At 34.3% G+C, this 14,270-nt stretch overlaps 4 protein-coding genes across 4 annotated transcripts; 3 read left to right on the top strand and 1 right to left on the bottom strand.

Moving 5' to 3' along the window:
- Positions 1 to 897: 897 nt before the first annotated feature.
- LOC140921399 (neo-calmodulin-like) lies at positions 898 to 5,743 on the bottom strand. Its single transcript, XM_073371398.1, has 5 exons — positions 5,647 to 5,743; positions 3,885 to 3,912; positions 2,875 to 3,018; positions 2,465 to 2,707; positions 898 to 1,966 (listed from the first exon to the last, which is right to left on the bottom strand). Exons 1-5 carry the CDS (start codon positions 5,647 to 5,649, stop codon positions 1,887 to 1,889), a joined length of 498 nt encoding a protein of 165 aa, XP_073227499.1. The 5' UTR covers positions 5,650 to 5,743; the 3' UTR covers positions 898 to 1,886.
- Positions 5,744 to 7,126: 1,383 nt separating this feature from the next.
- Positions 7,127 to 9,484, top strand: LOC140953561 (neo-calmodulin-like). Its single transcript, XM_073402973.1, has 4 exons — positions 7,127 to 7,176; positions 7,535 to 7,678; positions 7,885 to 8,121; positions 8,896 to 9,484. The coding sequence occupies exons 2-4, from the start codon at positions 7,609 to 7,611 to the stop codon at positions 8,952 to 8,954; spliced, it is 366 nt and encodes a 121-aa protein (XP_073259074.1). The 5' UTR covers positions 7,127 to 7,176; positions 7,535 to 7,608; the 3' UTR covers positions 8,955 to 9,484.
- Positions 9,485 to 10,228: 744 nt separating this feature from the next.
- On the top strand, positions 10,229 to 11,155 carry LOC140921798 (melanocyte-stimulating hormone receptor-like). Its single transcript, XM_073371799.1, has one exon. It carries the CDS (start codon positions 10,229 to 10,231, stop codon positions 11,153 to 11,155), a length of 927 nt encoding a protein of 308 aa, XP_073227900.1.
- Positions 11,156 to 13,132: 1,977 nt separating this feature from the next.
- On the top strand, positions 13,133 to 14,077 carry LOC140953558 (histamine H2 receptor-like). The gene has a single exon (XM_073402965.1). The coding sequence runs from the start codon at positions 13,133 to 13,135 to the stop codon at positions 14,060 to 14,062; it is 930 nt and encodes a 309-aa protein (XP_073259066.1). The 3' UTR covers positions 14,063 to 14,077.
- Positions 14,078 to 14,270: the final 193 nt, after the last annotated feature.

The following is a 14,270-nucleotide window of genomic DNA, read 5'->3' as shown; positions in this document are numbered from 1 at the left end:
GAATAGAAAGACTTTTTTGACATTATAGTCATCGATTTTAAAAGTCGCCATTTTTGGCATTTTTGTAAAGGGGTTAACTCATGACTTTTGTTAAAAATGCGAGATTTTTTCATTTTCTTATTTCTCGACAAAATGAAAATAGAAATAGTTTCTGGTGATATTATAGTTTAATAGAAAGGCTTTATTGACTATAGACATATCGGTTTTTAAAAGTCGCCATTTTTGGATTTTTGTTAAGGGGTTAACTCATGATTTTTGTCAAAAATATGAAATTTTTTCTTTCTTCATTTTCTACAAAATAAACCTTAAAAAAGTTTTTGGTGATGTTCTAGTTTAATAAAAAGGTTTTTTAAACTTTAGAGATATCGATTTCAAAAGTCGCCATTTTTGGCATTTTGGTAAAGGGGTTAACCCATGATTTTTGCCAAAAATACGAAATTTTTTCTTTTTTTTTTATTTCCCGACAAAATGAAAATAGAAATAGTTTCCGGTGATATTATAGTTTAATAGAAAGGCCTTTTTTACTATAGAGATTTCGAGTTTTAAATTTCGCCATTTTGGGGCTTTTTGTAAAGGGGTTAACCCATTTTTTTTTTCAAAAATATGCAATTTTTTCTTTATTTATTTTTCGAAAAAATAAACTTAGAAATAGTTTTTGGTGATGTTCTAGTTTAATAGAAAGGCTTTTTAGACTATGGAGATATCGATTGTGAAAAGTCGCTATTTTGGGGATTTGCGTCAGGGGATAACCCATATTTTTTGTCAAACATACAAAATTTTTTTTTTTTTTTTTCGACAAAATAAACCTAGAAATAGTCTTGCTAAAAGTTTACTAGTTTTTGTAACTATTCCATGCTATTCCATGCTTCCCTCTTTAAATAAAGTGTTTTATTATTATTATTATTATTATTATTATTATTATTATTATTATTAAAGAAATGACATATAATAAGATTTTTGAGCGCCTAAAAAAGTCATTAAAAGTGCATATTGGAATTCTACATCAGATGTTCTCACTTGAATTGAAGATTAACGATAGGAATGAAAGCAAAATGATTTTTAGTCATTTTAACTAGAGATTTACAATTCACCTCTTAAAACATAATTAAATTTTAGTAATTAGTTGTTTTTGCCTTGTGTCAGGTAAAGCACAGGCTTAGACAATTTCTATTCAACTTGGGTCGAGTGACTGAGCTGTATATTTTAAATGTTCTTCTTTGTACGAAAGAAGACTTAACGGATGTAAAAATTACGGCTTGAAATGGTTCTAAGAGACAACTGAATTTGCAGTGAGTTGAATTCCCTGGACCATATTTAAATTTACTATGAGTTCAGCGCTTTTTCATACAGTGTGTTATTATCGGTATGTCGACCGGCAATGTACCTGTCCAATATTTAACATTAACTGGAATTTTCCTAAAAACTGAACAATGGCCAAAATATTGTCATGCAGATAGGTAATGGCCTTTGAACTCAGCAGAGAAAATTGCACTGGCTTAGATATTTTTGCCAAGTTACGAGTTAGTTAATTCAGCTATACGTTTTAGCCTGAATGAAACTGATCGAAATTATGATCAATTATTTGCTAAATTTTTTCGTTGAAAAATGTTCCACTAGCTGTGAACTTGTCTCTTCTTTGCCCAAGAAAAAGTAAAAATATATTTACAATGTTTTCTATAAAATTGCTCTTGGTTATTCCAGGCCGAAGTATTTACATTAATATGAAATCAAGTAGTAAATCTTTCTGCTTTTTCTCTCGATATATTGTTATATGACCTGATGTCTACAAAACTTTTGTGATAACAAAGATAATGAATCATTTAATGAGCAAGGTAACGTTACTGAAGACGATATCATGCATATTTATATCTTCTCACTGATGTACTTTATAAATCATCTCCTTCATTGTTATTATCATCATCCTGAGGTGGTGGCAGCCCTTCTGGATCCACAAGCATTGCAAACTCTATAAAAGAAAAGCAGTTTAGAGATGAGTCTAACTTCAACTACCATTACACTTGCAGATTTAATGATAAGGGTTACCATGAAAAGTAGTCATTACTTTGTAGTCCATAGTATAATTCTATATCGAGACCATTCACCATAACTTATGTGACTTCATAGGTGGGACCCTTTACCAGACAGAATCTTCAAAATGGGTACAAAAGGTATTACAGACACGTTACACTAACAAAGGGATGCAGCCTGAAAATTAACCGAGCAAGGTCATACCGCTTTACGTTTCGATGTAAAAACCGAGTCAATATATGCAAGACTTGCTTATGCTTATCTCGGGCCTCACAACGTCCACACAATTCTCAAATATTCCAAAAAATAGTTATCTGTATAACATTACCAAAATATTTAATTTAGTGCACAACAAGTATGTCAAATTTCGTGCAAGCTGTAATGAGCTCAATAACCTTTTCTAATGATAACAGCCATTCTCCGCTTTTCACCCTACCTTCAAAGCTGACTCTTCTGTCTCGGTCTAGGTTAGCCCTTGTTATCAAATCTTTCAAATCCTCTTCACGAACTTTCCAATCCATATTTTCCAACAATTCTCTCAAATCAGCTGATTCTATGTATCCTTTGTTATCGGAGTCAAAAACTCGAAAAGCTTGTATAATGTCTTCTTCTCTTTCGTCAGGCGTCTTCTGTTGCTCCATCAGATTGATGTATTCTTCAAAATTTAGTTTTCCGTCTCCTGTGATTAGACAAGGAGCTTTTTTCAAGGTTTTTATATCTACAAAATGCCGTATGTGTATCGTACCTCAAACTTACTCTAAGGTATCAACAGATTGTACGTATGCACAGACTGTAACAGGAGTGTTTATTCACTTCCTGTCAAGTAATCGAAGATATTATACCTACCATCGTAATCGACCGTGAAAATCATCTGTTGTAGGTCTTCTTCGTTAGGGTTAAAACCTAACGTCCTCATAATGGAGCCCAGCTCCTTTGTTGTAATGAACCCATTGCTATCGCGATCGAACAAGTAGAAAGCAGCACGATATTCTGAAAGAAAAATAAATAAACGCTGTTGATTGACCGTCTTTTATTTTTCCAGGTTCTTGTGAAATTTACATTGTATTAGTCAATTTAGCAAGATATTACGTAAGACATTATATTATACTATATGATATGATATGATATGATATGATATGATATGATATGATATGATATGATATGATATGATATGATATGATATGATATGATATGATATGATATGATATGATATGATATTATATTGTATACTATAAATTATTAAAAACTAAATCACTGGATCATGCAATTCTAGCGCTGTGAATGGCTTAGCCATCACGGCATATGAGCCATTATACCTTGCTCTCCAAATATGGTAGAGCGATTTTACTTGACCCGTGAAACAGAGAATAACGACTGGTGCAAATTAGCTACTAGTAAACAAAAGAAGACAATGGAATTAGTGCATAGTTACGCGTACTATTCTACTACCTACTTGTGTTTCACGGGTTAAGTAAAATCTCTCTGTACGCCTGTGCTCAAAATTAAAAACAAGCTGAAAATCGATTTGTTTTTACCGATAAGGTCGGGAAGAATTCTTGATATTTTGCGGGCGTTTTTAATAAAACAATTATTCCACTCGCGCATGTTGGATATGAGATTTTATAATTAAACTTAACTGAGAAAGTACGCGCGTTCTGATTGGTTGAAAACCTATGGTTTATTGTGCCGGTAAACTCATAAAAAACTAAAGTTATTTTATAAAAGCAATAGACCACACTTTCGATGGGTTTACCGGCCTGATAACTCACTTGGGACGTTGATAGAACACTCGAAAATCTTGTAAAATCACTAGCCTTCGGCTCGTGATTTACAAACTTTTCATTATACAAACTAACCTTCAATTTGCTCATCAGATAGCCTCTCCTGTAGCAAAAATAATAAAAAAAGAAACTATTTACAATTCTGACCATCGGCGTTCAGGGGCAGAAAACTGCCAGATACATTTTAAAAATGACAACTGTTCGTTTGTAATGGAAATCTTCCAAATATCTTAATAGCCGTTTATTGCAAGAAAATTCTCTCTTAGTCTTTCGTCCCCTCAGGGAAACCTTGAGTTGAAGAAAAATTTAATAGGAACACTTGTAATGAGAAGTTTCCTAGGTGTTTTATGATTTGTTGAAATTCGAAAAACAAAATAATAACAATAATAATAACAATAATAATAATAATAATAATAATAGTAATAATAAACGTAAATGAATATATGAATAAAAGTCAAAAATGAACCTGAAGTTGTTTACTTATTCACAAAAAGTTTTGCAAAAGTCTGATTATACAACCAAGGGTAAGAATGACTTATAAGTTTGATATAAGCACAGCAGGCAGTTTCCCTTAATCTCAATTCTATACTTTCTTCACAGTTGCGTTGCCTGTGGCAACGCCTTATTTCTGACTTGCCTTTAAGTCTTAGGTTGAACTTTCCTGTGTTGTACCACCTATCCTTTAGATGTTTCTTTTTTCTCAATTACCGTCTCACTCACTTCAGTCGCTGTATTACTATACAATGCCACAGAAATTTTACAAAATTCACATGACAATGATATATATATATATATATATATATTAAAAATATTTTAACAGAGAATTGAAAAAGAGCGAATGACGCTACGAAAAAATAAAATGCGGTATTCCACTTCTAACATTTTACTCGCCGATGCATTTCACGATTTCAATGTCACAAAGTCAGTTACACATAAAATCGTCACTTTCCCTCCAGTGGACACCCCTCATATATCTTTTTTGCGGAATTTTTTCCCCGAGAATCTACAGAACAAGTACTTCTGCCATAGCATAGCTTCAGGTTTAGAATTCCTGTTCAACTGTCGTTAATCGTTCAGAGGTGTTTATATTCCAGAGTAATATAAACTTCAATTTAAGGACCTGCTAAGGTAATCAATTATTAAAAATCGTTTGAGTGATTATGAGCAGGTAAAATGCCGAGTGACTTCGTGGTTACATCTCAGTTTCATCTGGGAGATTGCCATGAGAACTTTCAATCATTAAATAAATTATCACCGCAAAAAATACGTTTCAAAACTTTAATCTCAGGGCATTTTAATATGAATTAATTGTGCGCTTGGTTGTGTCTTTAGAAGTTCGTGAATGATAGCACAAATCTGAAGACTTGCTAAGCTTTTAGCAGGTGGCGGGCTTTTGTTTATATATAAACTACGCCAACGTTGAAAATGAAAGAGAGAATTAGAATTATTTAATGATTACTAAACGGCGAGGAGCAATAACGAAGCGTAAAAAGAAATCTTAAAGCGAAATATGTTTGAAATGACATACAGTCAAGAAGGTTAATGGTTTCAAATGATGACTTTTTTATGTGTCAAAATTGAAACTGTATTATACTAGACATCCTTTTCCTGTAGTGAGTATTAAATAAAACTTGTCTACACAAATTAACATTAGTAGATTATTTCGTGTTTGTGTTCGTAACTATACTTCTTCAGACATTCTTCCCGACTTCCAAAGAGTGTAGAGAGAACGTTACAAAATACTGGCTGACCCTTTTGTTAATCTGCGTTTTAGTTATATTCGTATATGTAAAATTTAACAGACAGGTTAAAGGAGCTCTTTAAAATCTGTACTTACCATTGGGAAACGATTTCAGTAGATAATAGGTTAACGTTTCGATTTATTCCCGACCACTCAGGCAGAGTTACCACTACTAATAGTACGACTTTAAAATGAAAACTGAAAGCGCGTTTGTTTTCTTTAACGTGATTGGCTAATGAACCAATACTTGAACTAAGGCCAACGTCTTGAATAGTGCACATGCGCAAGCGATACGATAAAAAACTGATTATATGTATTTACCATTCCTCATTCCCAGTTGGATAGATTATCTGTTTTCCAAACAACTGTGCACTGATATTGAATGGAATGGAGTTTACTAAATTTTGTCGAAAATAACTTGACTAACAGCATTAATTATTCATTTCATACTATTAATTTTATGGCTATGTATTGATCATGTGTTAGGAGTGGCTGGTAAGGTAACCACAACAATTTCCCATAAAGTTTATTTTCCTTTTTTAACACCAAAATTGATAAACCTAGAAGAGAGTTTTAAGTGAAATGAAGGATTTTAAGTCAGTTGCGATTTTAAAAACTCCTATCAAAAGCTTTTTAGTTGCTTGTTAAGTTTTAATCAGTTTAGCTTTTAAGTGTATTTTAAGTGTTGTATTTTAGCTTTTTAAAGTAATTTTAAATATTGTTGTATTTTTAACTTTTAATGCATTTTAGTTACTTTAAATTAGGTTTGTTATATATATATATATATATACATGTGTATATATAATACAGATTTCTGGAGTCGGACTAATTTAAACACATTTATTTGCATGTGTTTATATATATATTTTACAAGGCCCCCTTTGATATCAGCATTTTATGCTGAAGAGGTAACCCTGGCTAAATAACATTTATTATGAAACTCAGTCATTATACAGGAAGAAAACTACCAATACCAAGTTTCATTAAAATAATCCTACTCAGTATTATAACATCATTCATTTTTCATCAAAATACACTTGCAAAATGTATCCGTGGGTATTCCTCTTTCCCTTATTGGCTCAACCTTTTCGTTCAAGTTCTCTTTAAGTAAGTTCTCAGGTAAAGGACAAACGCGTTGCAATCAATTTCTGTAGGCTGAAGCCTTTAAATTTTCGGAGTATTGTTAAGGGCTAGATCCCCTGTAGGATACGTTCATGGTAAGTATTTTGCGATATTCTTAAAGTTTTTAAAATGTAACGATGAATAAAATTCCGATCATAAATCACATCTAGATTTTATTCCCAAATTTGAACTCATCCTGTTGGAACAGATTGCAGATGTTGGTTTTCATGTATATGTTAATGTTTCAGCTTTAAAGAGTCCTTTTTTTCCATACAAGACTCAAACGTTTTCCCTCTTACGACAAAACAGAGTCTTGTCAAGATTTCCGCTGCAGTTGATGCGTGTTCCTTCTCTACAAGATTCATCAAAAGATTATCAAAAATGAATAATTTTTATAAAATGCCTCTCAATGTGTACTTTGTTAAAAGTTAAAATAGGGTATTGTTTATGAATATGTTTTTTGTTTTGTTACTTAGGAAAAACTATCTCGAGAAGAAATAGAGGGTAAGCATGGTCTCGCGATGATTTTGAATATTCGCATTCTTTTGACGTTTTGTTAAGCGTGAATTGTAGACCCTCCTAAATTTATGTTTAAAAAAGTCAATCGAACAGTCCATTGTATGTACGCAAAAAAATTAGTTAAGTTAATGAGAAAAGTCGGTGCTCCGAAACATCAATTTTACTTTGAACATAAAAATTTAACAACTACTGGGAATCTTCGAAATCCCCGGGTAAGAAAGATGATAAGCCTGGCTTTAGTTGTACCTAGTAGACGACGAAACATTAGTCTTTCTAAGGGAGGCTATAGTCATTGTCAAATTCATTTAATTTGAAACTCTAACTATTTTGTTTATTAATTTAGAATACATTGAGGTCTTTGAATTCTTTGGACAAAATAAGAATGGCTGCATATCAACAAAGCAACTAAGGCAGGCAATGCGCATGATCGGTCTCAATCCTACCGACCACCAAATACAGCACATTATTAACGAGAAGGAGTACGATGGTAAGTGATTGATAAATGAATTCTCTCTACCTGTATACTTAACACTTTGCATATCGGTTTAAGAGCAAAGCGACAGAAAAAAGAGGTTTTGCATCTTGTCACCAGCTTTGCAGGACTTATTAAATCAGAGTGTAATAAAAACATTCCTTTAGCTTGTTAGAACTATGTTTTTGGAATCTGAATCCCTTTGTGATTTCCCCTGACAGGCAATACTTCACTAAAGCTGGCAGATTTCATTAAAACGACGGAGGAATTCAAAAAGCCAAGTGATAAAAGCGATCTGATCATGGCATTCAGAGTATTTGATCCTGAAAATAAAGGTTATGTTGAGGTGAAAGAAATGAAAAGAGCTTTCATGAGACTGAAGGACATTCCAAAAGAAGAAATAGAAAATATTTTCGCAGAAGCAAATCTTCAAGACAATCGACATATATATTTTGACGGTTAGTAAATGTATGTCTGCAGCACATCTTTCAACATTTAGTTAACTTAAAGTTAATGTACAATCATGGACAAAAGTTGTACTAGTTGTAATATTCATAACTTTATGTAATTTCTGGGTTCCCTCATAAACGAGTGCCGAAGGCCCAAGCTTCTAGGGGGCGCGGGGAATGTCCCCTGTGAGAAATTTTTTCGTTTTCAACTTCCTAAAGTCCCCCTTCCTGGGTTTAGAACTGAGTCTTTCAGAAAGGATATTAGCCAGTTCCATTCTCCTCGAATGAAGCCTTGCAACTTGGAAAGTTTTTTCTTTAACATATCTGTTGTGAAAAATCTGACCGATTTCCGTAAAACGGTGAAAACCGGTGTGGATCCGCGCCTGAACTTAGACTTGAGTCTCAGTTAAACTCGTATGTGCTTGATAAACTATTTTCCTAAATAACAAGCTAAAAAAATACAAATTTGTCCAATAACCTTTCCTGTTAGTTGAACTTCTGCTAAGCATTTCTAACTGAATCTGGCTTCCAATCAATCAATCAGTCAATCAATCAATCAATCAATCAATCAATCAATCAATCAATCAACCAATCTTTATTCCTCCTAAGATAAAAAGACATATCGCAAGTTACCTTTTTTAGTTATTCCAGTAAGTCAGTACCCTTTTATTTATGTAATGAATTAATCTAATAACTTGTAAATAACTTTAATATTTTCCTTTGGGTGAAATAAATTGTTGCTGTTGTTGTTGTTGTTGCCTAATTGTAATTTTGTTTTCTCAGAATTTTCCAGCCTTCTGGTTCCCCTTATCAACAGAGACCTGGATATCATTTGCCTTTAAAGGATGCCCTACTTCAGAAAAGGGATTGTCTTTGTATTTTGCTCAAAGTTTGGAGGACTCTATAGTTTTGTTTAAGTTTAATGCTTTAGCATTGAAATGCGTTGCAGACAATGTAAGAAATATATTCATCTCACAGAAACAAAGAGAAACCTTTCTCCTTGACGTTCCGAGAGCTTCATGTTGTCGTTTCCAAGATGGCGACTGCATTGCAAACAACTTTTTATTGAAAGTAAATGTTACAGGTAAAAGCGAAAATGATACCGACAGTTGCATCGGTAATCAGAAAAAAAGGGATTCTTGGCTTTAAAGTCAAACTTAAAAATCCAGCACTATAGAGCATGCGCATGGCGCTGGCAAAAAAGATCGCGGGATCGGGGACTAGTTGTTAGAACGATCGAGAGAATGGCTGTTATTTCACTATACCAAATAGCTCTAATGTGATAGGTTTATATGCCATTCTTTGAGTTAGTGTGATCAGGTGTTCATATCGGGTCGGAGTTTTTTTTTTTTGTCGACATAGTAAGCTATATCCGATACCAGTGCAGACACTGTAGACATGGCAAAGGCATACTACGCTACAATCAAGTAAAGTAAACACTAACCAAAAACCGTCCCAAAATGGATATCATTACATTGACAAGCGCTATACGAGATTATATTTTTTACAACCACCTTTATGAGAAATAGCAGTGATTGTCTGTCAGACTAAGTCAATATGCCATTTTGCATACTTGATGTATCAAAGAAACAACTAAAGGAAACATCTGCAGAAATTTTCTGTACATTAAAGCTGCTTTTTGTTAAATTTAAGCCCGTCGAAACTTTAATTTTGATGGCGTTTAAACTGCCCTATCGGTAGAGTGCTTTCAATAATGCAATAATACAATTAAAGATTTTATCCTATATTTGCGTTTGGGTCAATCTACACGAAAGGAACAAAAGGACGTTAAGCGTTTCATTCTACCAACTGCAAATGCCTCTTGAACATATAGTTTGCTATATTTTAAGTTTCAATGCCGAAACTTTTTTGTCACCGCTATTCAGTACCGATTTTCTTTTGTTGTAAAGCGGTTTACGGTCATAAGAGTCAGTTTTATTTCTAAACTATTTCATTTTTTCTACAGGTGATCGTATTCATATTGTTGACATTTATATTATTTTGTATCATTTTCACTGTCATATAACTTTTTCATGTGGAATTTTGCCATCTTTCCAAGAACATCTTTGCTTTAAATCGCTCACGGATTCCTTGTCATCAGACGAGAGTGTATGCAATGGCTGAAAACACGTCAACTGGAGTCTCGACAACACCATCGTCATGTTTTCACCTTCTTGATCCTATATTTGATAAAGTTTCCGAACGTTTTCTTATGAATCTCGTAACAGCTATCATCAATATCATTGCCTCTCCTTTCGCTGTGATTTCAAACGTGTTAATCACCGTCGCCATCTTCAACAATGCCCGACTCCGAACGCCATCAAACATTCTGATATGTTGTTTGGCTCTCTCAGATATCTTGGTTGGCCTTGCAGTTCAACCAGGTTATATCACCTACAGACTCATGGAAAACCAGCATCGGTCAGCTCCTTGCTTTGTTCGACTTATATACGCCAATGCGTTCTATATTTGTTGTGGGGTTTCTTTTATGACATTGACGGCCGTCAGCTATGAGCGATTTGTTGCTGTTCGTTTACTGGCAAGGTACAATAACCTTTTCTCATCAAAACGCGTTCTTAAGTATGTGGCTATTATCTGGGTACTGAATATTTTGTTAACAACTCTTCAATGGGTGGGTGTAACCAAAATATCGAAGGCTGTGCATTTGATGGTGTGGTTTTTCTGTCTTTTGGTTTCTGGAAAAACACACGTTGGAATCGTTTGGGTGTTGCGGAGACACCGTCTTCAGATGCAACCACAACAAACTATTAACGAAAACATCCGAAAACAGAGAGAAGCCAGAATTTCGAGAAGAATTTTGTTAATTGTTGGAGTCTATTTTCTTTTAAACACGCCTGTTCTATTAGCGAAGATGTATCATCAAATTCTACAGCAGGACATAAAAACTTATAACCACTTTAGCTGGACGGAAACTCTTGCTTTTTTGAACTCGTGCACAAATCCAATGATCTGCTTTTGGAAAAACCGACAAGTTAGGCAAGGAGTACTGACAATGCTTAAAACAATATGTTGCTACAACTAATCATTGTATAAAAGCCGTATTGAATTTTTTTGTTGCTTGTCTTCGCTTTCTCTTCCTAACGTATACAACTAAAGCCAAGTGAAATTCTAAAGATTAATTGTCTTAATTTTTCATTCTATTATCAAAGTATGAAGAACACAGTCAAGTAGCACAACCCTTTTTATTTTATTTTAGCAGATAGAAGCATGTAAATTTTCTTTGCCAACAGAGTTGGTCTATTTTATATTTACTGCAGACAGCTTTTGGTTCAAAAGCACTAACATTTTCTTGTTATGAGTCTTTGGATACACGACAATCGAGGACAGAGAAAGAGTTTTCCTAATCTTTCACACGCACAATGTCGTCGAATTGAAGGTATAACATTCAATGGATAGTCTAGGATTGATTTGCTCTCTAACGCCTCGTTGGGTAAAATGGCAACACCCTAAACGAGTCGTTTCAGTGTCGCAGACTTAGTTACCAAGGTATATCACGGATTGATGTATTATACAGTTAATTAACGATTAGTCCACCATCGCTGTCCGCTTTGCTAATAAATACAGCCAGTAGACAGTATAGGTCAGCGAATTTCAGTGCGTCATTTATATGGGGAAAAATTACATGAGCCATTCTACCATACTCTCCAAATGTGGTAACTGTACGTGTCCGCTAAAAATTAAAACAAGCTGAAAATCGGTTGTTTTTACAAATAAAGTCGGGAAAAATTCTCGATATTTTGTGGAACAATTATTCCACTCGCGCTTGTTGGATATGAGATGATTATAGCCAATTCGGCGCTATGTGCCTCGTTGGCTATTGACCATCTCATTTCCAACGCACACTCGTGGAATAATTGTTAAATATACTAACAATTCTTGCCTGGTTTGAACACAACACTATACCCTCAGGATTAAAAGGTGCACGAAAAAAAATCATTAATTAATTTAATATTTGTAGCAAAGGATTGTATGTTCCAAGCATTATCGTAGTTTAGCCTGTGATCATGCCCTCCATGACTGTATGATATACAATCTACCTCTATTATGTCGAAAACAACAACAACAAAAAAAGACGCCTGGTCGTAGGTTATATGTGGTCTTTTCTTACAAGTATATAATGGAAATCAAGAACCTGAACAATGATACCGTGACATTAATCTCAGTTTCTGTGTCAATATCACTACTCCACACTAATTGTAAATGTCACTCCTGTTTTCTTAGTGCGTTTTGGGAAAAAAAATGATAAATTTCATATTTGCTTTCATTTCTCAAGGTTATCTGAACATCACGCTTGAATTTAACTGTTAATGTTTAAGTTTATTTCTTTTCTTTCTCGGATCGAAAACCTGTTACTTAGCTGACTATAGAAACATGTACATAAAAAACTCTAAATTCTAAATCTACGAAACAGGATATGCTGCGACAATGCTTTTATTATTTTACGGAACGAAACTTAAATTTAAGCTTCTACACGTTTCATGTTGTTCTTTTTCAATGTAGGTTCAACCATTTAAACTTTGCGTCGGAAAATGTTTCAGATAAGAAATCCACTTTTCATGTGTTGTGGCTGCGTTCCACAAAATTTGCAATTTGATTGCATCACCCTGACTGAGAATAATAAATGAAAAATGTTTGTTAAAGCTGATTGCATGATGCAACAAAACACAATGTGGTGTAAAAACCTATAACATAGCATCCAAAGAAAATCTTTCCAGAATTATCTAACGTTACTTTATTAAAAAGAGAGCTTTCCGGGTCAGGAGCTTTCTCGAATCATTCAGTCTAGTGATCTCAGTTTATTACATAACTCGAGGATAGGCTGTTAAGGATTTTTTTTTTTAAGTAAGAGTGGCAGGTGTATATTTTTAAATTGGATTTCACGTCAACAAAAACCAAGAAAATAGATTAAACGTATTAAAACAAATGACCTGGCCAAATATCGTGGACTAACGTTTTTGAACACAATATAGTCGACGGCCTACTGATCATCATCATCATTATGGCGGCGAACAATTCTTCGACTACAGTCTTACCACCGCCTTCATCTTGTTTCCATCTGCGCGATCCTTCTTTCCAAAACGTTTCCGAACGTTTTACTATGAATCTCGTAACTGCTGTCATCAATATCATTACCTCTCCTCTCGCTGTGATCTCGAACTCATTTATTGCAGTCGTCATATTTACCAATGTCCGACTTCGAACACCGTCAAATCTTCTCATAGGTTGTTTGGCGCTCTCAGATATCTTGGTTGGCCTTGCAGTTCAACCAGGTTATATTACCTACAGACTCATGGAAAACCAGCATAGGTCAGTTCCATGCTTTGTTCGAATTTTATACTCCAATTCTTTCTATATTTGTTGTGGGGTGTCTTTTATGACACTGACCGCTGTCAGCTATGAGCGATTTGTGGCTGTGCGATTGCAGACAAGGTACAACGATGTTTTCTCGTCAGGACGAGTCCTTAAATATGTGGTGGCTATTTGGACTCTGAATACTTTGTTGACCAATCTACAATGGGTAGGAATAAGCAAAATATGGAAGGGCATTCACTTGATTTTGTGGTTTTTCTGTGTTCTGGTCTCCGGGGCAGCAAACATTGGGATTGTTTTTGTTTTGCGTCGACACCGCTGCCAAGTGCAAAGCCATCAACTTTTTACTGAACTTGTGCGTAGGCATAGGCAAGTCAAACTTACAAAAAACATCTCGGTCGTTGTTGGAATTTATTTCCTTTTTAACACACCATTTTTGTTCGCAAAAATCTACCACCAGATTTTACAGCAAGACATAAAGACTTACAACCACTACAGCTGGTCAGAAACACTGGCTTTTTTAAACTCTTGCACGAATCCTTTAATCTGCTGTTGGAAAAATCGACGAATTCGTAAAGGGATCGAGACAGAGTTTAAAAAAATCTGTTGTAATCGCTAGTATATATTGCACTTAGCACACAGATCGTTCAAAAATTAAACTCAAAGACGTGATTTCAGTAAATATGAAAGAAATCATGTACAGAAAAAGACAGCAAAACTTCAGCAGGTGTATTCCCTGATTATTGACAGCTTCATTGTGTCCAATTAACTTTGTAAAATCCGGGTACCGTTGAGTAATTAATGAATACAATTATTCATTTATTAAT

Source organism: Porites lutea, chromosome 12 (genome assembly GCF_958299795.1).
Source record: "Porites lutea chromosome 12, jaPorLute2.1, whole genome shotgun sequence".
NCBI classification, from domain to species: Eukaryota; Metazoa; Cnidaria; class Anthozoa; order Scleractinia; family Poritidae; genus Porites; species Porites lutea.
This window is presented reverse-complemented; position numbering and strand designations above follow the sequence as displayed.